This window comes from Ambystoma mexicanum, chromosome 3p (assembly GCF_040938575.1).
Source record: "Ambystoma mexicanum isolate Mex_15411 chromosome 3p, UKY_AmexF1_1, whole genome shotgun sequence".
NCBI lineage: Eukaryota > Metazoa > Chordata > Amphibia > Caudata > Ambystomatidae > Ambystoma > Ambystoma mexicanum.
This window is the reverse complement of record NC_090925.1, coordinates 27,132,333-27,158,202: the sequence shown is the minus strand read 5'-3', so window position 1 is coordinate 27,158,202 and position 25,870 is coordinate 27,132,333. Positions and strand designations below refer to the sequence as shown.

The 25,870-nt window shown below is 49.9% G+C and overlaps 1 protein-coding gene across 1 annotated transcript; it reads left to right on the top strand.

Moving 5' to 3' along the window:
* Positions 1 to 324: 324 nt before the first annotated feature.
* On the top strand, positions 325 to 23,913 carry LOC138579464 (olfactory receptor 5AR1-like). Its single transcript, XM_069649798.1, has 2 exons — positions 325 to 1,036; positions 21,782 to 23,913. Exons 1-2 carry the CDS (start codon positions 917 to 919, stop codon positions 22,748 to 22,750), a joined length of 1,089 nt encoding a protein of 362 aa, XP_069505899.1. The 5' UTR covers positions 325 to 916; the 3' UTR covers positions 22,751 to 23,913.
* Positions 23,914 to 25,870: the final 1,957 nt, after the last annotated feature.

The following is a 25,870-nucleotide window of genomic DNA, read 5'->3' as shown; positions in this document are numbered from 1 at the left end:
TTGATGATCATGGAGACCACAGACAAGTTCAGTGTGCGAGTTGAGTTGGGGCAAGGCCAGCTTCTCCAGCAGTTTCCCCAGGAAGGGGGTGATAGAGATAGGGGGGGTAGTTGGAAGGACAGGTAGGGTCTGCTGAAGGGTTTTTTCAGTAGTGGCCACACAATGGAGTGATTTACGCAGGAGGGGAAAGAGCCAGTGGCGAAAGAGTGGTTGCAGAAATCAGCGAGCGAGGGGGCAATGGATTGTCTAGTGGATTCTGTTGTTAGTTATGCATTTTAAAACACACGATTTTGAGTTTTCTAGATTTCTCCTTCATCTTTTGCTCATAGTTGTTTCCCATTCCAGGTGCGGCCTAGTTACCATGGTGATATGAAGTCTACCTGAGTCTGGATGACAGAAGGCGCAGTGTGGTGGGGAAGGGACAGCTTGGTACCTGGTATTGCAGCAGTTCAGCGTCTCTTACAGAACAGCAGAGACTCAAGGCACCTCTTCGAGTGCAGGCGGTGGAGCAGGAATTGACTTCCAAGTGCAAGTTGAATATCTCAACGCCCGGACCCCAGTTCTGCAGAATATCAATTTCCAGCCATCAGAGATGTGACCAGGACTTGCCTCAATAGGCTCATCACACACACCCTACGCCACACGACAGCCAGCAGTATTTTTCTCAGACATGCCTGGTGCTGCCTGGGAGGGACACCACCAGCATCAGTCCAGAAAAGATGTTATCCTTCACACTGCGTTCGGGTCAGGTATTGATAAAAAGTGAAAGAGCAGTGCAGCCGTTCTTGTGGGGTGTAAAGCAGCCCCTAGCACACACGGTCAGGGCACAGACCCATGAATGAATGCATAACACTTAGATAGGTCCTTGCATTCATGCTAAGACTGTCGCTCTTCTTTGCATAGGGGCACGGGTATCATGTTTTTTTTTACAACAGGACTAAACCCCATTACCTCCCGTTTTAAAAGACTTGGCCCTGCTTCTCAACACTTCAGGTCTCCACACCCTGCATGGATTAGTCGGCTGCTTCACCACCAGGTATGTGCGATTATGTTACAGACGATCAATGCCACTTGTGGCTGATGATGCAGGAGACCTTAGCTCTAATCCTGGCTCCACCACTTGACCAACTTGTGTGATTCTGTGCAAATCAGTCTTTCCTCTCTGTGACTCTGCTTCCTTATCTGTCTAGGCCGGGGACCCTTGAATAAAATCAAGAAATGTATCTCCCCGCTTTTTCTTCAGCGGAGTGGGCCACATCACAAGTGCGGCAGTCCGGAAATAAGGGTGCCAGTCGCACCATACCAGAACCCTTTTCTGGACCGCCACACTACAACTCTGCGAACGGGTGCCGTTGCGCCCAACAGGTCTGACCTGCAGGGCGCAACGGCATCTGCCGCAGAATTTTCACGGAAGCTCTGGCACCGTTAGCCCCGTGACCTGTAATGTCCCAGTGGCACCAGGAAGTCAGGTGCCGGAAAAGTGTTAGGAGTCTGGCACCAGACCGCTGGTCACACCAGCGGGTTACCGCCAGACTGGTAATGAGGCTCAGTGTCACCAAACAAGAGAGTTCCCCAGTTCTGCATAAACATGTCTTCACCTCCAGGAAGGTGAAGGACACACAAATGATTAATTATTTTGCTCTAGGCAATCGACACGTGAGCCTAGCGAGAACCTCTTGCAACCCGGCTCCGCTTATTAGCTGAACCCTCGTGGTGCCTTACAGCAGTTCCATGTCATTACACTGCAGGATGTTTTTTCACAGGTTTTTTTACCGTGATTTGTTTAACGAAAAAAAACCATTGAATATTTTTTACATTATTTTTGGGGGGGTTACCCCTCAAACCTCCCATTTTCTAAAAAATTAGATGGTTTTTTTCGAAATAAAATTTGCGGTAAAAAAACCCTGCGAAAAAACATCCCCTGATGAAAGGACGTCGTACCCTTCCAGCGACCACCAGAAGCCAGGTATCATTCTGCCCTTGTGAAAATCCATGGAGAAAATTAATTTAGCACCAGTTTTGCTGCTTAGGTAATACAGAATGGGGCAGTTACATGTTGCCCTAATCCATATTATCTAAAAGGATTTGTGCTGGGGCACAAATGAAGCAGACTGTTTGGTTTTGATGGGTTTGCTGCCTACACTAAAGAGAAATATAGTAAAGAAGTTTCTTTTTATAGTACGTAGATAACATGGTACAGACGAAGAGTCTGTCCCATTGATTTTAGTTCATATGGATTGGGGTGAAACCTGTTTGCTCCACACTGTGTTACATAAGAAGCAAAATGGCTGCTAAGTGCGTTCGGTCCATTTTATATCCCAGTGCAAATTCCCCTGGGGTCTAGACCCATAAAGGAACAAGGTGCAGCAGAAGCCCACCTTGCAGTGGAGCACTAGGCTCGCCAGCAGTGGCAGAGGCACTGATGGCCAAAGCACCGAACTCACAACCTCAACTTGTATTTCAAAGATATGGGGTAGCGCTGATTTCCCAGAGAGAACTTTTCTCGAAAAGTAGAAGCTTCATTCTTAATTTGCATAGTTCATCATGAGAGGGAAAATGAGTCACACTCTTTTGTAACAGACTTTCTTAGGTCCTTTGCAGTTCTTGACTACTTTTACTAGGAAAATGGTGGCTTTTAAGTAGAAGGCAAGAGGAGGGCAGGGACGCTGTGCACACATGCTGCTTAATTTCAGCAGGGGTTGGGCATGAGGGCAATTCCTCCAATCAGTATTGTTCTTCTTCTTCTTCTTAATTACTGAATGTGTGGGCGGATCCAATAGGATGATGTTCACCAACCCACCAATCAATACTTAGCTCACATAAACTCACAACTCCTCCCACCGCCCCGTCTGTCTCACAAAATCCAACAACACACTGCTCCTCCTCCTGCCTCTCACCCCGTCACCTCCCACTCATCTCAGCCACACCCAGCGCAGACAACCGAACCCTCATCAATTCTCTCTCCACAACATGGCCCACAGTCTCAGGCACCCCACACACTGCACAGTCCCTCGACTGCCCAGAAAGAGGGCGGGCCAAAGGGACAACATCAATAATGATTGGGTGAATGCACTAGAGATAGGAAACCGCAAGGCTAAGCAATTTATCATTACACAAAGGCTGAAAGCCCTCTCTAACAACATCTATTTGCCACTGAGGTGGTGCAGACGCCATCTCGCAGCCAACACCCCTCACTGGTATCCCACAAAATGAGTGCTTCTCTGCACCGTACATGGCATATGTATACAACAACCCATCATTTATTATTTTGGATTTCACCCCAGTAAACATAGCACAACAAAATGAAGGTACGTACAGGCATAGATCACTACAAACATCAGTCCAAGACATGATCAAATACTGTGTATACACCCATGCCATCAGCACAGCAAATGAGCATTTACAGAATACAACCTTCCTCTAAAACTCACTGAACCAGCCCACAGTAATGTCCAATCATGCTGGCATCACTGTGGTGCTGCCCCCTTAAGGGATGCGCACGCAGCAGCGTGATGTTGCACGCTGCCGCGTGCATTATGAATAAAGGGGGCTTTCCCGTCCGCGACAGTGCGACCGGGGAGCCCGAACTGAACGGACGTGTTTGCCTGTGTCTGTGGGGTTGGGGGCTCACGGGGAACGCCGCATGGGTCACTGAGGGACCCCCAACAATCACCATCTTCATGCACAGCCAAGCTCTCTTCAAAAACGGTGACACCGCAAATGCCACCTCACAGCTTGGGGGCGAGAGGTACAAGGCAAAGGCACCAGTGATCTGCTTCTCACAGCATATGTCAAATAACAACTTTACAAAGCGAACAGGAGGCTCAACAGTTTGTAGCGGTGCTGAGGCCCGCGTTCATGGGAGAGCTGGATGTACACAGCAGGCAGTAGCATCGTTTGTGGTGGGGTGAACGGGTGAGGAGGGCTATGGAGGTATTCCACAAAGAGAAAGCTCCCTTCCTCTGACACAAAACATGAGCGCAGGCATTGCGGGGTCAGACAGTGAGAAATAACTCCACAGACAGTTCTTTCCTCCCAACTCTAGTGTGAGTGAGCCTATAGGAGGGGATGTCGTAGAGGGCGGGTCCAGGCTACAACATCCAATACTGATTGGATATGCACTCCTAGAAAGAAACAGCAAGCCAATGTGCCCACACAGCACCTACAGTTTCATCTTGGATGGCAAAGTGGTGCATGCGTGACCTCTCACGCAAAACTAAAAATAACCCCTGCAGCCGTCCATTTGCCTTTACTCCCAATTATCTTTGCGCATGCACACAGTTTTTATCCCCCATGAATTGGCATGACACAAGATTTCAATTGGCAAAATTGGCCGCAGTTTTATTTCCATGACAACAGAAGTATTTGTACACAATAGTGACCTCATTCTGTACGTGTGGCGCTTGCTTGCCGGATTTCCTTTGCTTCCCCCTATACTTGGTATAGTAGGCCCCCAACTCCCCCGACCCATTGTACCTGTTCCTATCCTGCCCGTGCAGGGGTCCGTGGGTGGGGAGAGCGCCGTTTGTTTTGGGGGGGAAGCTGAGCCTTATTTGTTCCTACCAGACGCCCCCGCCGTTTAGGCCCCCAAGAGGCGCTGGTCCAGAAGAGCGAAGACCCATTCCGTTTCCTTCTGGCTCGTCCGGAGTCTATCATTTGTGCTTGGTTGCCCAAACACCGCCAACTTGTCATCCTCTGACCTGGGTGCCCTGCGACAGCAATGCCCAGGTGTCCTCCTCCTTGTATTTCGTGGGTGGGTGGGAGGAAAACGAAATTCCTTGCACTTGTCAGGTGGCGGCGACCGGGTCCCAGTGCAAGAGCGAGATGCCTGGACCCTGGTCCCGCCTGCTTATATCCTGCAAGCCCCGCCCCTTTCCTTTTGTTTCCCCTTCGCGGGCTTTTGGGCCATTCGGCTTTTGGCGCCGTTCCGCCCCTTTGTCCTTTGCCCTTCCGGGTGAGGGTCCCCGCTCCCGGCGGCATGACCCCGCAGGGGTTACCCTGCTGCCTCCTCCATTTTTGAGGACGTTTTCCGTCGTCAGCTCCACAAACACTGTTTTGATCTGAAACAATTCGTCCTATAGAAAGACAGCACATGCATCTGTGTAGATCTTTTCTTTGTGAATGGATGCCAAAGGTGTGTGAACGTGAGTCAGAAAGGTTGCGTGGAAAGCAGGAAATAAACAAGACGGGTTTGCCAAAGCCAATAGGCCTGGCTTTTTAACAGTGAAAAACGTGTGCTGGTTTAGTACGAAGATGTACTGCTGTGTGTGCTTTTGTGAGACTGTGTATGGGGAGGTTACTGGCCTGGAGTGGAAGCACCAGCAGAGAGGGCAGGGATCCACTGGGCCTGCCTACACACCATCTGGGGGGGTGGGGATATTGGAGCCTCTGGTGCTACCCTTGTGACCCCTAGGTCAGGGATTACAAGGACAGCACCACGAATTGTAAGTAAAGAGAGTTCTTCAGAACTCTGCTTATTAAGAGATGTTCTCACCTGTTTCCCATCAGGACCCTCTGGAGACTGTGGAGGGGCTAGTAAAGCCTGGCAGACAGATTTGAGAGTGTATAATTAAACAGATGTAATTGAAAAGTCAGGATGAGGGTTGATTACCCCGTTGAATCAGTGCCACTTTTCCATTTCTCTTCAAGGTTCCAGCTTTCAACGGATGGAAACTTTTTTCATGAAGGGTGAGTTTAGGGGGCCCGGGGGGCTCCCTTCCCAACATACACAGTTTTTAAATCCTATGTTCATTTTTGGTTCATTTTGGTGTCACTCACCACTCTTAGTCTGCATGGGCAGGTTTGTACAGCTCTTGACGTGTCTTCTGTTCTTGCACAGCACTCTGGGAGATGTAGTTTGGTGGGTTTGTATCCTGCCAGGGGGGAGCATGCATTAAGGCGGTACCGTGTCTCATGTCAGGTCCTCACTATGTTCTGCTTCTTTCTCAGGAGAGTCCCTCTTTGTACTTAGGGGCCTATGACTCATTTCCTCAATGGGCAAAGTTTTCCACGGATACAAGGTCTCACAATTCTTTGTTTGCCAAAATGTTGTTCTTTTGTAAGCATGCAGTTCCTTAAATCAGCATGATAATGGATGCCTGCAGTGTGTTATGGCTTGGCTTGAGCCTATCGCTAACTGGTACCTCCAGCCCCCAGACACCAGGTTTGCAGAGCTGCAAGCTTCTTTGGCAATTTTCTTTTGCCGGCCAAAAGCTCTGGCCAGTTTTTGACACCGGCATTCTGGCCTCTGGCTTCCTCGATGTGGATTGACTCGGTGTTAACCACCCTTGGCCTGGGCATCATAGATCGGGTTCTTCTGACTCTCATGCTTGGGGCAGTGCAGCGCCACAGCGTTGACCCTCCTCTCTGCTACCTTATCTTACATGCATGTTCCAGCAAGATCTGGTGATGCGCTTCAAATTGAAGATCACCTGCTTGGGTCTTTTGAAGTTCCCATAGGCCTGGAAACTGCGTCAGCTGACATCTGAAGATGCACAGCATCACGCGAATGCCAGAACGCCAACTGCGCATCTGATGACGCACAGCCTCACACGATTAGCAGAACCCCAACTGCGCATCTGATGACGCGCAGAATCACGCGATTGGCAGAACCCCAACTGCACATCTGATGACGCACAGCATCACGCAAGTGGCAGAAACCCAACTGCGCATCTGATGATGCACAGGATCACATGATTGGCAGAACCCCAACGGCGCATCTGAATGACACGCAGCATCACGTGATTGGCAGACCCCAACTGCGCATCTGATGACGCACAGCATCACACGATTAGCAGAACCCCAACTGCACATCTGATGACGCACAGCATCACACAAGTGGCAGAAACCCAACTGCGCATCTGATGATGCACAGGATCACATGATTGGCAGAACCCCAACGGCGCATCTGAATGACACGCAGCATCACGTGATTGGCAGACCCCAACTGCGCATCTGATGATACACAGCATCACGCAAGTGGCAGAAACCCAACTGCGCATCTGATGATGCACAGGATCACATGATTGGCAGAACCCCAACGGCGCATCTGAATGACACGCAGCATCACGTGATTGGCAGACCCCAACTGCGCATCTGATGATACACAGCATCACGCAAGTGGCAGAAACCCAACTGCGCATCTGATGATGCACAGGATCACATGATTGGCAGACCCCAACTGCGCATCTGATGACGCACAGCATCACGCGATTGGCAGACCCCAACTGCGCATCTGATGACGCAAGCATCACACGCGTTGCGGAACCCAAACTGCGCATCTGATGACTGCGCATGAGGCGGCAAAACTCCAAGCATTCCCTGCAAACCTCCCTCACTGCGGCACAGTACCCCAGAGTATCGCACCCCATGGTCCTGGCATCCCATTCATAACACGTCCCTCCGTTTCCTGCATCAGTGCATAACTTGGGCATTTGTCCATCTTTCTACCAACACATTTGCTCATTCTTGTTGCCCCTTTCAATATCCAACCCAGTAAGGTGTAGAATGAAATATGTCTTCTTTGTTGGCATAACAAGGCCGCAGATTTATTTTCACAACATAATAAACTCAAAACACATCCAGAACATCCAGCCTTTGCTGCTTACCCAGCAATTTGTTGATGTGCTCTTGCAGCTGTGACCATCTCATTCCGGGCACCCCGTGCCCCTAAATTCGGTACTCGCCAGTGGTCAATTCCTCTCTTTCTGCCGTCCAGATTGCCCCGGCCCTAGACACAAATGAATGCCCCACTACCCGATGGACCGTTGCCTCCTCCGTGCTGCTGTTAGTTGGAAGGAGGTGAGAAGGAAGTTGTTAACACTACATTTTGTCCGGCCTGATGTGCCTCCTGAAAGATCCAGACTTCCATCCCCCAATTCTCATGATTACTTCCGGACCCAGGTCTACCTCTGCTGCTGATGTAGCAGCCCCCTATCCTGAAGGAGTGGGTACCAAACACCCCTCCGGTTACCGCCATTTTCTCCAAAGCCATGTCCATGACCCTAATGAATTGAAAATGGATCAAGGCCGACCCGTCCTTGTGCAAGAAAAGGGGGGACCCCACACCCGCCGGCCGCCTTCCCTGGAGATAGGTCATCAAGACTGCTACTCGACATACTAAGCTCCCCTGGATTTTATAGAGTGTTACCGGCCTCCCTTTCCCCTTCTGATCAGTCTTGGACCTTCTTAGGTAAATGCCTACTCATTCCTCCATTAACTGTTACAGCCTCCAACCTTAAAAACCCAGAGCCCTTTCCTTCTTTATTTTCATGCACCAGCTCGCTTACTCTAAAGGCTCAAAGAAAGCCAGTGCAAGGGCCGCTGTGAACAAAACCCTCTCTTCTATGCTATGGCAAACCGCCCGCAGGCTTTCAATTAAACTGTGCAGCTTTACAATATCGATGGGGCTCCTTACAACAGGTTTCCTTTCTGTTTGTCTAGCCCAACCCTTCATTGCCATCAAAATGTAGTGCTCCTTGGTGGGGTCCGCCTTACCCCGGAGTTTACAATAATGCGCTATCGCAGCCAAATGATAAGACATCCAGGATCTGGTTTTCCCAGACAGCCAGCCCCATCCGACAAAGGCATGCACTGGCGCTCCCCTCTGCCCTTCCAACAACATTTTGCCTTGAAAGGCCAAACACCGCTCCCAGCAACCCCTGTATCTTCTTGCTGTGCTGGGGGCCACAGCGGTGTGGATTAAAGAACTCATGTCCCCACAATCATGCCCCACCACTCCGCTTTGAATGGGGGTCATCGTCTTGCTCGCCTCTGGACAGTTCCCTCTGAAACTTCTCCCACTGTAAACGAGAGAAAGAGTCACCGGCCACATTTTTTACTCCCGGAATGTGCCGGGCTCTAACTTCTGTGTTCAATCTAAGCAGACTTTTAGTGAATTCTCTAAGGAGTTTCAACACCCTTGAGTTACTGGACATCCCCTGATTGATATGATCTGGACCACTGCGAGTTATCTGACCAGAGCACCACCTTCTTGTTATCCAAATTCTTCCTCCATAACTTGAAAGCCACTACAATAGGGAACAGCTCCAGCATTGTGATATCCCTGGTAATCCCTTCCTGGCATCACTTGCCCCCCAAAATGGCCCAAAACCGTGAGAGCCTGATGAGTCAGTGAAGAGTTTGAGTTTCTCGCTGGTGGCCCACTCCTCCCTCCATAACAATACACCGTTGAACTCATCCAGAAACCCATCCCACATTCTGAGGTCCTCCTTCACCTCGGCCGCCAGCCGCACATGCTGTGACGCATCCTGCAAACCCACTGTTTTGAGCTCAATACTCCTAGCGAACACCTTCCCTCCCGGGATGACCTTTCCCACAAAGTTAAGGTTACCTGACAGTGAATGGAGCTCCCTCAGGGTAGCTTTACTCCTGCCCCTCAACTCTTTGATCATTTCCTTCAGCTTCAACATCGTGTCCCTAGGCAGGCTGCACTTCCCTATGACTGAGTCAATCTTGATCCCCAGGAATGCATGCTTTGTGAGTGGGCCAACTGTCTTACCCTTGGCCAACGGAACCCCCATTTCCTCCATCAATTCCTGGAACATGCTCATGAGCAATCCGCACTCCCCGTCCCCTCTTTCCCGATGAACAAAAAATCGAGGTAGTGCAGTACCCCTCCACCTTGTGCCCTCTGTTTCAGAGCGAATTCCAGAAAGGTACTAAACATTTCAAAGTAAGCGCATGAAACAGCGCAGCCCATTGGTAAGCACCAGTCATAAAAGTACTCATCTTTCACCTTGAAGCCCAGTATATGATAGCTCTTCTTGTGGATTGGTAGTAACCTAAAAGCCGACTCGATGTCGGCCTTCCCCGTGAGTGTGCCTCTCCCTGACGACCTTACCAGCTCCACTGCATCGTCAAATGATAAATAGTGGAGCCTGCACATCTCTTCGGCAATGCCGTCATTAACCAATGCATCCTCGGGGAAGGACAGGTGCTGTATTAGACAGAACTGACCCTCCTCCTTCTTTGGTACCAATCCCAATGGTGGCACTACCACATTTTCCAATGGCAAGGAGGTGAATGGGCCCGCTACCCTCCCCAGCTCGATCTCCTTAGCAACTTTTGTGCCACAACCTTAGGCATACTCAATGCTGACTTCAAATTGTCGGCTTCACTGCTCACAATCACACCCTTGTACGGGATCCTGAACCCCCACCTAAAACCATCCTGAACCCTTACCTAAAACCTTCCCAGAGCAACTTTGCAACCACACTGTTGTGATATAAATTTAGAAAAGGAATCAGTTTATGCAGGAGTACTGGTGTGGGCAAGCGGGCCTCAATTACGTTTAGCCTTTTCTTTGGGTTTAGCGCCACTCCTCTCTTTCCCCTCGCTGGAAGAAGAGCTGTGTTCCCCTGAACTTCTGCCATCTCTGTGCTTAAATCTACATGTTTTACCAAATGGGCAGTGTTAAGAGGGATTTCTGAACTCTGACCTGGAGGGGCAGAGGTTCAGAAGGCCAACCTAGTTTCTTGGAACAGGGTAACGTCTGGACAAGCCAGACCAATTAGGGTAGCTATGGCAAGCGGTCAAGACTAAGTCTCAAAAGGGGTGAGGGTGACTGAAAGCCCTCAATGAGCACACAAAGCAAGGACACTTACAAATTACTCCAGACAGGTGTTATATTAAAAATATAGACACATTTATTACAAGGCCTTTGTAACATAGACCATAGCAACGAATCACAATAATACTAAAGTAAACCAATACATCACAATCGACACAATATATATACAAGACCAGAGGGGTCCAACGCATTACGAAGCACAAAATATGTAGACCACCTAGATGGGGAGGAAAACGGGCAGTGCATGTAATCTTTAGACCCAGTTCCACATCAAGAATACACCTAACTAAGAGGCAGTCCAAGCCCTACGAAGATAGGAGCCTTATGCTCAATAGTACATGCACGTGCTTGTGCCAATGGACAAAATAGGGTCTCTTCAAGGGTCACTAGCAGCTCAGGAAGGTGGATACTGTCGATGAAGAACAAGTCCCCACTATTCAAGCAGGACCTCCACTTGAGGGCAGAGGCAGGTTGAGAGTGCGGGATGGAGTCGCTATTTCGCAATAGCTGTGGAAAGGAAAGGGGCTCTCAGGGGCCACTTCGTGTGTACAAATGGGCTCCTGCACTAGGGGCCACCGGTTGGGATATGGACTACTCACTGGTCCCCGATGCAGGCAGACCCAGACTTCGCCAGTACAGTCCACTTCGCTGGCAGGTTCGAATGCGACAATCAGGACGTCTTGACACTGTGTAGTTTCCGTGGTACAGCGGAGATTCCCAAACGGGACAGGGGCGACTTCTCCACTCCGGGTGGAGGAATCAGCCCAATTCCACTACAGCAGGCTTCAGGGTCAAGGGGGTCACAAGTGCAGCGAACTTGCACAGGTCATTGCATTGCCACAGCAGCGCAACACAGTAACCGCGTTTACTCCGGTCTGGGCGCACTTGTCTCACTTCCGACCTGGGAATGCCAAGTGTACGAAATTCGGTGTGAGGGTGCCGTGGACACAAAGCAAGCAGTATACCAAGTTTCGAGGGCTTCCTCTAAACCGTGGCAGTAACAGACCAAATGTCCTGCGTAAGCTGGTCAGCCCACTGGTTGGCCCGGGGACACTTCCGAAGAGTCTTACTTGCAGGGTTTGATGAAGGTGCCGAGAATAGTTGGTCACACTATTCCAATGGGTCGAAGCGTCTTCGCAGACCTTCTAGGACGATCATATGCAGAGGGGTCTCGCAGGACGAAAGCGGGCTCAGGGTGCCAAACCTTCCAGCGGGTCACCAGCGGTTCCTCGACTCAGCTTCTTGTTGCAGGATACTTGGCTCCTTATCCTTTGTTTGTGTGAACTCAGGAGATCACCATGGTAGCAGTGTTCTCGGCCTCCTCTTATCCAAAGTTATATTCGCGCCAAAACTGAGAGGACCCATTGGGAGATCTACTCACAAACACTCACTCAGTAAGTGGACCATTCACGGACCACGGTGGTCCCAGGTATTCAGGACACTCCAGACTCTCTGGCACCCAGGATGTGTATTGGGAACAGACATCCCAGCCCACATCCTGGAGGCACACACACAAGGCCTGCAGAATCCCGCGAAAGCATCGGGTTTTGCGTGAAAGTGCATGACCAAATAAGGACTGACCCGGGTCGGCTCGACCTGGGGAGGGTGAAGGGGCAAGATGGCCAAAGGACAGGACAGAGAACCTTGTGGCATGGCCATTTTGGAGCCAGGCCACCTATTTGTGCCAAATGCGGTAAGCGCAGATAACATGGCAAGAAAGGGTTCAAAACATAAGAAAAACAATAGCTGCCACCAGTCCTGTCCGTAACACATCTGCACAGTTCATATAAAGTCCAGTGAGGGTTTCTAGGGCTTTTGGAATGACTAGAGACCCAAGAGTGCGGTAAAGTAAGTTACATTGCACTCTTGTTACATGTTGTTACATGTTGCACAAAAGCTGCAACATGAGGAAAGGACTAAGGGAAACGAAGTCTCCCAATACTGACTGTCTTAAGGGCATGTCATTTCCCCATAATAAGTGAGCGAAAGCCCAGAGGAGTGCGGCTGAGGTCTGCGCTTCTCTGGCAAAGGTTAGATCAGGGTGTAAAACAGCAGCAAAAAGTTTGGGGGTTGACACATGGAGGGAAAATTACATTCTAATATAAAATCTTTCCTAACACTCAGTACCCCTCTGCAAATTTTCAGCACACTGCCTGCTGCCCCTGATAACCAGGTCGACTATTCCAGGAGGAGCGCCCACGAAAGGACCCTGTTCCCCGGTATCCGTGGGACCTTCTGAATTTCCCAAAATGAGACTTCTCGCCTTGGGTCTTGTCTACCGTCTCCCTTGAAGGTAGCATTTTTCTACGTACTCCCTCACATCAACCTCATCCCATGATATTGCGGGCCAAACCTGCATTTTGAGCCTGAAACCCCTGTCATATTTTTGCCAGGCATTGTCTCCATACGTCAAAAACAATGTACGTATATACTGCTCATAGGCAAACAAAACCTCTGCATCCTGCGGGAATTTTTCAATAATTATGAATGCCAGCATCCTAAAAGTGGCCAACCAATTGTGGATGGTCTCCTCCACCTTGGGCCTCTCCCTATCCTTCTTCTCTCTCTTTTTCCTCAGATAACTCCCTCAAACCCATCCCCACCGGCTCCCTGTCCAATAAGGAAAGGATCTAAAAAACTCCATCTGCCAGATCCTCTTCTTAAAAGACAATGGAATGTGCCAAATCAATGAGTTCCCTGCTGCCCGCACCGGGGCAAAACCTGGCATTGCCCTCCCATATTGCGTGGCATCGCCCAATATTACACCCTGTACTTGGCCGGCTGCTGGCATTGGTATCGGCTGCCCCCACTGACTGCTGCCACCCAAGGGAGCTTCCAGGGATAGTGCCGCCCCTGGAACCCCCCACGCTGACCCCTGCCCCTGTGAGCCTGCTGGTGTTGCCAAAACCTATTGCAACTGACCAACCCCCTCTGCCCTGATGGGATTACACTGGGCATAGAGGAAACTTGACTCGTGCCCCTGGGGTTTACCGCCCCCCTAGCTCCCCCAACCTCAGATTCTCCCCTTGTTGGTGCACAGCCTCAGCATTTCTGCCTACATGGTCAAACGCATTTACATTACTACACAGCATTGCCCATTGCCACTATTCCCCCATGCTTGCATACACTGCATGAACATACCTTTCACCTGCTCCAAGGATGTGGGTCCCTCTGCTGCTGCTACCACCGCCGAGTTGGCCATAGGATCGCTCGGTGCACTGCCACTTTCCCTTGGAGCTTCAGCAGGTAAGGGCACCGTATTGGCCACAGGTGCCTGCTCCCCCCCCCCCCTTCCTCTAGCCTCAGTTGATTTTCGTTTTTTCACCACCTCAGCCTGCTGCTTGCTGGTTTTAGCCTTAGCTGTCAGTGTCCTCTTTCTTTTGGTTGCTGGTTCCTCCTCCTCGATATGTCCACCTTCTCCTTCTTCTATGGCCTGGATCTCGCGCATAGCCTCATCGGCTGAAAAATTAGGGAACAATAGAGGTGAATCAGCCTTCTGGCTTGGCCCAGCTGCTTCGTCGTCCAGATGTGTGGCCACCAGGTGAAGCCAATTTGGCCCCATCTTATCTGTTGCACAGTCCCAATGTTACTTCTTGGTACACTGCCCAGGCACATGCACTGCCTACTATCCACTTCAGCAGCAGCCTTAGGCCACACTTTTCTTTTAAACCACAGCTGCAACACTTGCCTTTACCCCGCTGCTTTCAGGGGTTTCTCCACTTACTATGCAAGTCCCGTGATTCACGCTCACCATTGTGTAGCCCCATTATCAACCTCCGTTCGGCCCGCTTCCGCTGCATACTCTATACAGGTCTGTTTTCACCCTGTGGCGGCCCGGGAAGTAAGAGAAGTTTGCAACACGGATTTTAGGATCCGTTGCCTGCTACGTTGCTTTCACCCAATGCTGCCTTGGTCCCTTGAACTGCTACGCACACACGTGGATGCTTTTAAAATGTTTCCTCCACAAGTAATGTCTAGCGAAATACTCGTCTGCCCGGTTATTCCTAGTTTACATGCAGCAACTTTGACTTGTCTAATTTCACCTATAGCGGCCCGTGGGTCAACGTCCGCTCACCTCGCACTGATTGCAGTGGCTCCGTCCGTGTGATGGAGTGGCTCCGTCTGCTCCCCTTAGTCTGCTCCACAACCCACTGCTTCTTCCGACGCCATTCCTGGCTGCGTACGACAGATTGCAGTGGCTCCGTCTGCTCTGCTTTGTCTGCTCCCCGACCCACTGCTTCTTCCGACACCATTTCTGGCTGCGTCCGACAGATTGCAGTGGCTCCGTCTGCTCTGCTTTGTCTGCTCCCCGACCCACTGCTTCTTCCGACACCATTCCTGGCTGCGTCTGACAGATTGCAGTGGCTCCGTCTGCTCTGCTTTGTCTGCTCCCCGACCCACTTCTTCTTCCGACACCATTCCTGGCTGCGTCCGACAGATTGCAGTGGCTCCGTCTGCTCTGCTTTGTCTGCTCCCCGACCCACTGCTTCTTCCGACACCATTCCTGGCTGCATCCGACAGATTGCAGTGGCTCCGTCCGCTCTGCTTTGTCTGCTCCCCGACCCACTGCTTCTTCCGATGCCATTCCTGGCTGCGTCCGACAGATTGCAGTGGCTCCGTCTGCTCTGCTTTGTCTGCTCCCCGACCCACTACTTCTTCCGACACCATTCCTGGCTGCGTCCGACAGATTGCAGTGGCTCCGTCCGCTCTGCTTTGTCTGCTCCCCGACCCACTGCTTCTTCCGACACCATTCCTGGCTGCGTCCGACTGATTGCAGTGGCTCCGTCCGCTCTGCTTTGTCTGCTCCCCGACCCACTGCTTCTTCCGATGCCATTCCTGGCTCTGTCCGACAGATTGCAGTGGCTCCGTCTGCTCTGCTTTGTCTGCTCCCCGACCCACTGCTTCTTCCGACACCATTCCTGGCTGCATCCGACAGATTGCAGTGGCTCCGTCCGCTCTGCTTTGTCTGCTCCCCGACCCACTGCTTCTTCCGACACCATTCCTGGCTACGTCCGACAGATTGCAGTGGCTCGGACCGCTCTGCTTTGTCTGCTCCCCGACCCACTGCTTCGTCCGACACCATTCCTGGCTGCGTCCGACAGATTGCAGTGGCTCCGTCCGCTCTGCTTGGTCTGCTCCCCGACCCACTGCTTCTTCCGACACCATTCCTGGCTGCGTCCGACAGATTGCAGTGGCTCCGTCCGCTCTGCTTTGTCTGCTCCCCGACCCACTGCTTCTTCCGACACCATTCCTGGCTGCGTCCGACAGATTGCAGTGGCTCGGACCGCTCTGCTTTGTCTGCTCCCCGACCCACTGCTTCGTCCGACACCATTCCTGGCTGCGTCCGACAGATTGCAGTGGCTCCGTCCGCTCTGCTTGGTCTGCTCCCCGACCCACTGCTTCTTCCGACACCATTCCTGGCTGCGTCCGACAGATTGCAGTAGCTCCGTCCGCTCTGCTCCCCACTACTTCTTCCAATGCCGTTCCTGGCTCCAGGCCTCACCAGCTCTGCCTTCGATCCCTCGCCGCACCGCGCTGCTTCACCTCGATGCAGCTCTTCCTTCTCCGCCCCAACAGCTCCCTGTGGCGGCCCCAGGGTTCATGCACCGCAGGTCTCCTCAACAGCACTCGAGCTTCGACTGTGCCCAACTTCTTCTTCCTCTTCCTCCTCGCTCGGCTCGACTCCGCTGCTGGTCTGGATACACCTACGGAAAAAGAAAACAAATGAAAAACAGGTCATTCGGTGCAGCGGGCATCCTTCTGCTCGAGCTGGATTCTCCTGCAGCAGGACGCCCGCCGCCTTGTATGCAGTCTGGCACGCCCCTTCCTATTGTTGCCCTCTGCAGGCATTTTCCCAGATTTGGCGCACTTCATCACGCCTCCCCCTTAACCAGCGGGCAGGGAAGAGGACCCTTCCCATGTTATTAGGGTGCCTCCTCCATTTCTCGTCGTCACCTTCCACTTCATGCACTTTGGCATCTGCAGTCCAACCAAACCCGGCAAACACCTCTGTACATGGCTGCCCCCCGGGCCAACGCACAGCGCCTCATCAGCGCTGGCTAGCACCTCACTTCCTTTCTCGTGACCCTCTCTGCATTCACCGCAAAGGTCCCAATCGGCACCAGACCACTGTAGCCACCCTGCATCTGACGTCATCATTCGGCCCCGGGGTGCCAAACAGGACGGAGCATGGACCCCGCTGCCCAGAGCCTCAAGCCATCAAAACACACAGCAACTGCTCCAGTCCACCACCTGCCGAGCCATGTGCAGCGACCAAATGGCCTGACCTCAGCTCCACACAGGCCGCGCCGAGATCTCCCTCCAGAGCACAGCACAGACACCTTCCTGCAAGTATGTAAGACTACAAAGAGCGGCCACGGTCACCCTTCTTCACTGCTCGGGTTTCACAGACATCACACAGTAGCAATGGCTCACTACAGAGTGGCCACATTCCAATTCAGCCTGGCTGCCCCTCGCAGCAATTGCACAGTACACGGTGGCTTCACTGCACTGTAGCTTGGCTGTCCCACGCAGCAATGGCACACTGAACCGTGGCTTCACTGCACTGTGGCTTGGCCGGCCCACGCAGCAATGGCACACTACACAGTGGCTTCACTCCACTGTAGCTTGGCTGCCCCTTGCAGCAATTGCACACTACACGGTGGCTTCACTCCACTGCAGCTTGGCTGCCCCTTGCAGCAATGGCACACTACACGGTGGCTTCACTCCACTGTAGCTTGGCTGCCCCTTGCAGCAATGGCACACTGAACGGTGGCTTCACTCCACTGTAGCTTGGCTGCCCCTCGCAGCAATTGCACAGTACACGGTGGCTTCACTGGACTGTAGCTTGGCTGTCCCACGCAGCAATGGCACACTGAACCGTGGCTTCACTGCACTGTGGCTTGGCCGGCCCACGCAGCAATGGCACACTACACAGTGGCTTCACTCCACTGTAGCTTGGCTGCCCCTTGCAGCAATTGCACACTACACGGTGGCTTCACTCCACTGTAGCTTGGCTGCCCCTTGCAGCAATGGCACACTACACGGTGGCTTCACTCCACTGTAGCTTGGCTGCCCCTTGCAGCAATGGCACACTGAACGGTGGCTTCACTCCACTGTAGCTTGGCTGCCCCTCGCAGCAATTGCACAGTACACGGTGGCTTCACTGGACTGTAGCTTGGCTGTCCCACGCAGCAATGGCACACTGAACCGTGGCTTCACTGCACTGTGGCTTGGCTGGCCCACGCAGCAATGGCACACTACACAGTGGCTTCACTCCACTGTAGCTTGGCTGCCCCTTGCAGCAATTGCACACTACACGGTGGCTTCACTCCACTGTAGCTTGGCTGCCCCTCGCAGCAATGGCACACTGAACGGTGGCTTCACTCCACTGTAGCTTGGCTGCCCCTCGCAGCAATTGCACAGTACACGGTGGCTTCACTGCACTGTAGCTTGGCTGTCCCACGCAGCAATGGCACACTGAACCGTGGCTTCACTGCACTGTGGCTTGGCCGGCCCACGCAGCAATGGCACACTACACAGTGGCTGCCCATTGCAGCAATTGCACACTACACGGTGACTTCACTCCACTGTAGCTTGGCTGCCCCTTGCAGCAATGGCACACTACACGGTGGCTTCACTCCACTGTAGCTTGGCTGCCCCTTGCAGCAATGGCACACTACACAGTGGCTTCACTCCACTGTAGCTTGGCTGACCCTTGCAGCAATGGCACACTACACAGTGGCTTCACTCCACTGTAGCTTGGCTGCCCCTTGCAGCAATGGCACACTACACAGTGGCTTCACTCCACTGTAGCTTGGCTGCCCCTTGCAGCAATGGCACACTGAACGGTGGCTTCACTCCACTGTAGCTTGGCTGCCCCTCGCAGCAATTGCACAGTACACAGTGGCTTCACTGCACTGTAGCTTGGCTGTCCCACGCAGCAATGGCACACTGAACCGTGGCTTCACTGCACTGTGGCTTGGCCGGCCCACGCAGCAATGGCACACTACACTGTGGCTTCCCTCCACTATAGCTTGGCTGTCCCTCGCAGCAATGGCACACTGAACCGTGGCTTCACTGCACTGTGGCTTGGCCGGCCCACGCAGCAATTGCACAGTACATGGTGGCTTCACTCCACTGTAGCCTGGCTACCCCTCGCAGCAATGGCACACTACACTGTGGCTTCCCTCCACTATAGCTTGGCTGTCCCTCGCAGCAATGGCACACTGAACCGTGGCTTCACTGCACTGTGGCTTGGCCGGCCCATGCAGCAATTGCACAGTACACGGTGGCTTCACTCCACTGTAGCCTGGCTACCCCTCGCAGCAATGGCACACTACCCTGTGGCTTCCCTCCACTATAGCTTGGCTGTCCCTCGCAGCAATGGCACACTGAACCGTGGCTTCACTACACTGTGGCTTGGCCGGCCCACGCAGCAATTGCACAGTACACGGTGGCTTCACTCCACTGTAGCCTGGCTACCCCTCGCAGCAATGGCACACTACACTGTGGCTTCCCTCCCCTATAGCTTGGCTGTCCCTCGCAGCAATGGCACACTGAACCGTGGCTTCACTGCACTGTGGCTTGGCCGGCCCACGCAGCAATTGCACAGTACACGGTGGCTTCACTCCACTGTAGCCTGGCTACCCCTCGCAGCAATGGCACACTACACTGTGGCTTCCCTCCACTATAACTTGGCTGTCCCTCGCAGCAATGGCACACTGAACCGTGGCTTCACTGCACTGTGGCTTGGCCGGCCCACGCAGCAATTGCACACTACTTTTTTTTTTTTTCTTTATTGTTGTTTTGGCAAGGAAAAACAAGTTTTTCCAAACTTTCAACATTTCACTTAAAACTTTGTTACAAACAAAACAAGTTTAGATTAGAAATTAAGTTAAAACCACTGTAAGCAGTCAGATTTTTCAGAAAAAAACACAATACATATAATTCATTTTTTTTTCCCCCATTTCTAAAACAAGTTTTTCCCAACATATTCAAATCTTCATGATTTTCAAAAAATTAATAATCGCATACTGTATTGCTTTCTTATTCGTGTGAAACAGTGTGGACCATAATTGGTCATAGGTTACATTGACATGCCCTTCAAAGAAGGGTTTGAACAGTTTAGCTCTTAATTCTGTCTGCTCCCCGACCCACTGCTTCTTCCGACACCATTCCTGGCTGCGTCCGACAGATTGCAGTGGCTCCGTCCGCTCTGCTCCCCACTACAATGGCACACTACACGGTGGCTTCACTCCACTGTAACTTGGCTGCCCCTCACAGCAATGGCACACTACATGGAAGCTGGCACTGCTTCACAGAGAGGGTCTACTTCTAGGTTTGGGGGGGGTTGGATGGCCCTTTCCTCTGCTGTGCCCCAGCACAGCCCATGCAGGTTCTTCAGCTCGTCACCAATGTTAAAATGGTACCTTCTTAGTACAGATGACATGGTAGCCTCAGGAGAGAATATTCACCCAACATTCCACACCCAGGCACCCATGACCTCACATACATTCACAACAGAATAGAAGGGAAAGGTAAGTCACAACAGATGGCCTTTGCCAAATGGAGATTGGGAAGGAATGTGCCTTTGTTAACCTCAAAGACATCCCTTTTAGAGCTTCAAATACCATCTGTACCGTCAACACCCAGAGCCCAAGGGAAGGGAATGGGGGGGCGTGAACCGTGGGGATGCACAAACATAAGGAATGGCCTTGAATTTGGCAAAGCCCACTAGTATGGAAATGAGGGATGCCTGCTGGTTTTTCCTACTGCTGTACAGCGGCAGAGAGGGGACAGGATAGGCTGGTCTGCCATGCATTCCATCCAATCAGAATAGCCAAAGATGTCTTGCCAGTCAGTGAGGCAGAGAGAAGGTCATTCTGTGCAATCAGAGCAATCTAGCGAATCAGAGCGCCTGAACGCTCGATAGGCACAGATTGGCACAGAAGGTTCCTGCCTCTCTGATTGGACAGATTACTGTGCTCAATAGGAGACACTTTGGTGGCACCAATTAGGCTTCCACACTGTAGAGCAGAACTGAGTGGGGGGTCGTAATACCGCCAGTGGTAATACCACTAGACCAAGTGGTGGTAACAGTAATACTGTTTGCTGGTGGTATTACCGCCAGAGATACCACCAAACTCATAATGAGGCTGTTTGTCTTAACAAGGCAGGTCTTGCCCAAGCCCAGCTGCTTAAGGAGTGGCAGGGGATAGGGCATTGCCTCTCATTAGTTTCCCTATCATTTTGTTTCTCTGATTGACCCCCCCTTGTGCCCTTTTGTCTATTTGCCCTCCCCCCCCCACATTACTAACTTGGGTCCAGGGGAATACCATTGCGACACACTAATAACGGAAAAGAATCAGTCACATGTTTCTGTGGAAAATCAGTCTGGTTCTCTTTCAGCATACATGGCAGCAAATTATGGTCATGAATTGTATGCTATTTTCCACTGAATTCTTGATTAAATTAATTTAATTCTGGGAAATGTGTCTGTTTGCTTTCATTAAATGATTCTAAATAATCTTCTAGAATAAAGCAGTCAGGAGGTTTGCCACACGTGATTACTGCAGTGCGCATTTGTCACCTTTTAAATGCATATTTCAATTTCTATTCATCACCAAAATGTTTAGAACTATTGTTGTTAGTTTCGTGTGAGCTCCTACCAGTAGTTATGTATACATCAGTGATCATATTAATGATGTGATTTGTGATGTGCCACGTGATAAAAGGCTAATGACGTCAGAAAAATCATGGGAGATGTTTTATTCAGTACTTTCTAAATGTCATGAGTCTCTAGATTTAATTTGAAAACAGTAGCAACATTTTAGGAGGTTTGTTATTAATGAATATTGATGAGTTAAAGCAAAAGAGACACTGTGTTATGTGTGAGTTGGAGCCTAAGTGACTGAAATATGGCAATTTTTAAAGTTCCTGTTGTTTATCTACATTTTAATGTTAGTCGTCAATAATGTTTATATACAATTGGAGCCACCTGTATACAGTACCAGTAATTTGTATTTCTCTCTTAGATGATTTGTTTGTACCATATGTACAGTTACTTTGCTTCCCTAAACTTCTGAGAGCAGACTATATACTAATGAAAGATCATTTATATTTAAACCTTTTTTTTCTTCTAGAACAGTTCTCATCCTTTGATAATCTTTTACCTGCTTATTTCTACAGGTCATGATTCTAGTCATTACACATCATCCAAGAAGCATTGGGCGCATGGAGAAGTCAAATCAAACTTTGCTGACTGAATTTTTGATTTTGGGACTATCACAAAATGCTCAACTTCAAGCCACAATTCTTATTGTGTTTTTACTGATGTATTTAATAACTCTGGTTGGAAACCTACTCATTATTACAATAATATTAGTTGATACTCATCTTCACAGCCCCATGTATTTTTTCCTCTTAAACTTGTCCTTTCTGGATATTGGATTCACATCGGTCACCATTCCGAAAATGCTGACAGTCACTGCTACAGGTGATAAATCCATCAGCTTTTCCCTGTGCATTCTTCAATTCTATTTATGTGTTTCCTTCATAAGTACAGAATTTTACTTGCTGTCAGTCATGGCTTATGATAGATACATTGCAATATGCAAACCCCTGCATTATACAAAAATAATGAATAACAGAACATTGATTTTACTGTCTGTTACCTCATGGACCCTTGGATTTCTAGACACAATCCCACATGCTGTTTTGATATCTAAATTGTCCTTTTGTCAATCAAGGGAAATAAATCATTTTTTTTGTGACCTCACGGCACTATTAAAACTTTCTTGTACAGATACTTACTACATCAATGTTGCAACATTTGCAGAAGGGGCTTTTATAGGTCTGGGTCCCTTTATGCTGACAATTATTTCCTACATATTAATTATATCAAATATCATGAAAATACCCTCTAACACAGGAAGACAAAAAGCCTTCTCCACATGTTCTTCTCATTTAACTGCTGTTATTTTGTTCTATGGAACAGAGCTTGGGGTCTATATGAGACCGACGTCAGAGTATTCACTAGAGAAAGATAAGTTGTTTGCTGTATTATACACTATCGTCATTCCAATGTTGAATCCAATTGTGTACAGTTTGAGAAATCGTGCTGTAAAAATAGCCATGAAAAAAGTTATAAATAAATAATTGAACACCAAATCATCTGGCATTAAACTCCATGCTGAATCTAACCGTGATGTGATCCTGTCAGTGATTGGACGTACCTGAGGTCTTTGCTTACTCTTGCCTTTGCTGAATAATGGCCGATAATGGCCGACCTCCACTAAGAGCCACGTCACCCTGTGTCCAACTGGAACTGGAAGATGAGTGACCCTCAGGGAAATTTCCAGAAGGGAAACCCTCTCTGAAAATAAACCCCTTCCCCACTGTGACAGGGATGATGTAGTCCTAGGCAGGACGGAACTGGCCGGAAGACACAGGAGACTGGTAGGCAAGAGCAGGGCTGGGTCTTGGCAGAGATTACAGAGTAGCTGAAAAGGCCTGGAGACTGGAGAGGACCTTAGAACAAAGGGTACTGGAGACAGAAGGAGACAGGGAAAAACAGCAGAAGACAACACCCGAGGACCCAGGTAGTCAGGCGGAGAAGAAGGCTCGAAACAGAGAGCGGGGCGAGCAAGAGGATGGATCAGGCAGAAAGGGAGCAGGAAACAACTAGCGAGCATCAGGACCAGGGATTACCTGATGTTGAGATGCACCAATTGCCTCTTGAAGGCAGCACCAAAAGGCTGCTGCCGTAAGAGTAATCGGAGTGAAGAACCCTGCGGGTGTCATGTTGGAATGGGCACCACGGCTGATAATGCCCATCATGTTGGTTGTGGCAAAGATTCCAGCTCTGCCACAGTGTCCAACGGGGACCACAGCTAGTGTGCCGCATGGCAGACCCATCATTTGTACAAAGCAGTGAAGAGTGTATCCCAAATAGAATATCGATCATCCACTATAAACTAATGACGTAGTTTGCCAAGTCACTTGATGCAGAGTTTCCCTTTCTAGGACTTGCTGATATTGAGTACTGAACCCTCATCCTTAAAATGGCGGATTTAACCATTGTCGTCCTGCACTAATCTTTTTACTGTGGGTGGACACTGCTTTGGTTGGCTGCTGGACATTGGCTTACATAAGAAAAGTGTTGTATAGGAGGAAATGTTTAGGTGTGATCTAATGCGTGTTTGACCCTTCACTCCAGAAGAACATTTGTCGATGTATTGTTTTACTTCTGCATTGAGTAATTGTCAACATCAAACCCTGATTTCCATTGTATTGCTAGTATTGGTCTGATCTAAACATAATTAGTGGTTTTTGAATAGTATTGTAATGTTTTCTGATGCATTCTAATTATTTTATTCTTGACATCATTTTATGTAATTTTGTAATGTCATTTTAAACTGATGTTTTTTATGCATATGTATTTTTATCTGAAATAAACACAATGAACTGATATCAAGTAATGGACAGTGGTCCACAGGAGTAGACAATTATTTGTACTTAACAAGGTCTATGCAAGTGTTTACGAGCATATACAAAACTGCGCCATTTTCATGATCTTGACAAACTAATATTTACTGGGGTTTCTCTGTAGTCGGCCATAGACGACCATGATGTGTCCATGGTATTCACCAGTGTTCCTGTTGGCTAGAGAGCAGCGCAGTTATACAAACACCATTAGTTGGGTTCCATTTCCCTTTGCTCCATTTAAATGGAGAAGGGGAGGGCAGAGGATGATTGCAGATCTTACAAAGGTCACGCTCCAGCTGACCAAATTCCCACTCAGAGACAATGCAAGGTTTAGAAAAACCTAATGGCTCTGTGCACCCACACAACCTCCCCCAGTCCCAGGACTCTAAACAATCACCTTGGTCTTACATCATGTCTCCACCACCCCCTATTTCATGTAGTGCTGTCTTTTCTATTGTTGACTTGCTAGTCTGTTTGTCCAATTTAAACTAAACCACAGCCTGCAGGTAAGGCAAGAGTCTGTCTGGACTAGTCACCTCAAAGTACAGTGTTCTCTTAACTTGCACTGTCAGGGAGTATAAAAAGGAAGGCATCTTGAAATTGATGAAAACAAAATTTACCTAAATCTTAGTTAATTACAATAGATTGTGATGATTAGGCTCTCTTGAATGCTAGAGACACAATACTCACTTTGGCACAAACATACACAGATTCCTGTTGGCTCTCCAATAGTGCAAACACTGAACCCTTACTCACCTTTGCTAGACTTGTGACCTGCCTCATGCACCTCAATTTACAATTAATCAAATATATGGAACAAGTTACTTACCTGTAACTATTGTTCTCCAGCATGGGTCTGGCATGGATTCACATGCTCATGAATACAATTATACAGCAGTACATATACACAACCACGGGAGGTGGCAAGGCTCAACAGAAGTACAACCACTTACTTCTGGAACAGACTCACCTCAAACAAAAACAGGTTGAGTAGCCCCGCCTGTCCGACTCTAGACTCCTCTGTGGAATCCCTGTCGACACAGTAAAATATTGTGAAGGTGTGCGTAGACCTCCACGTAGCAGCCACGCAAATGACCAGCAGGGGAACATCAGAGAGAAACGCTGTCATTGCTGCGATGGCTCTGGTGGAATGGGTACTCGGCCGGCCTAGAAGAGGTCTGTTGGCCAGACAATGACATTGCATGATGCAGCCGCAGAGACACCTGGATATGGAAGCCTTCGACAGGGCCTTCCTGTGATTCACAGGTCCAAAGTTTATAAAGAGGTGTGATGTCTTCTGAAAATTAATTGTGTGGGCCACATAGAAATTAAAGGCACGAGCAACGTTCCAGCATATGCAGCGACCTTTCAGCGTCCGAAGAAGAATTTGGGAAGACTATTGGAAGCACCAAAAGTTTGTTGAGGTGGAATTCAGACAGAAACATCGGCATAAAGGTGGGTAGGGGCCGAAGCACCAGCCTTGCAGCATGAAAAGACAAGTATGGGCATTTGCAGGAAAGAGCCTGAATCTCGCCGACCCGCCTGGCCGAGCTGGGGCCACAGTGATGTCCTTCCCGGTGACTGCGTGCACCAGGAAATGGCCGCCAGATGCACCTTGATGGAGGCGTGGGCCAATGCGGCCTTGGCTAAAAGTAACAGGTACGGCAGTAGTCAAGGGGCTGTGACACAGAGAAGTTTAATCTTTTGTGCCCTGCACCACACAGTGAAGCATTTTAATTTGTGGCTGTAACACAATAGTGTAGAGAATGCTCTAGACTTGGCCAGGACCTT

Excerpts from the sequence above, each read along its gene's own strand:
- LOC138579464 (XM_069649798.1), top strand. The coding sequence starts at position 917 with ATGTTTTTTTTTACAACAGGACTAAACCCCATTACCTCCCGTTTTAAA. Across the intron at positions 1,037-21,781 it reads GTCGGCTGCTTCACCACCAG|GTCATGATTCTAGTCATTAC; the intron begins GTATGTGCGATT and ends TTATTTCTACAG.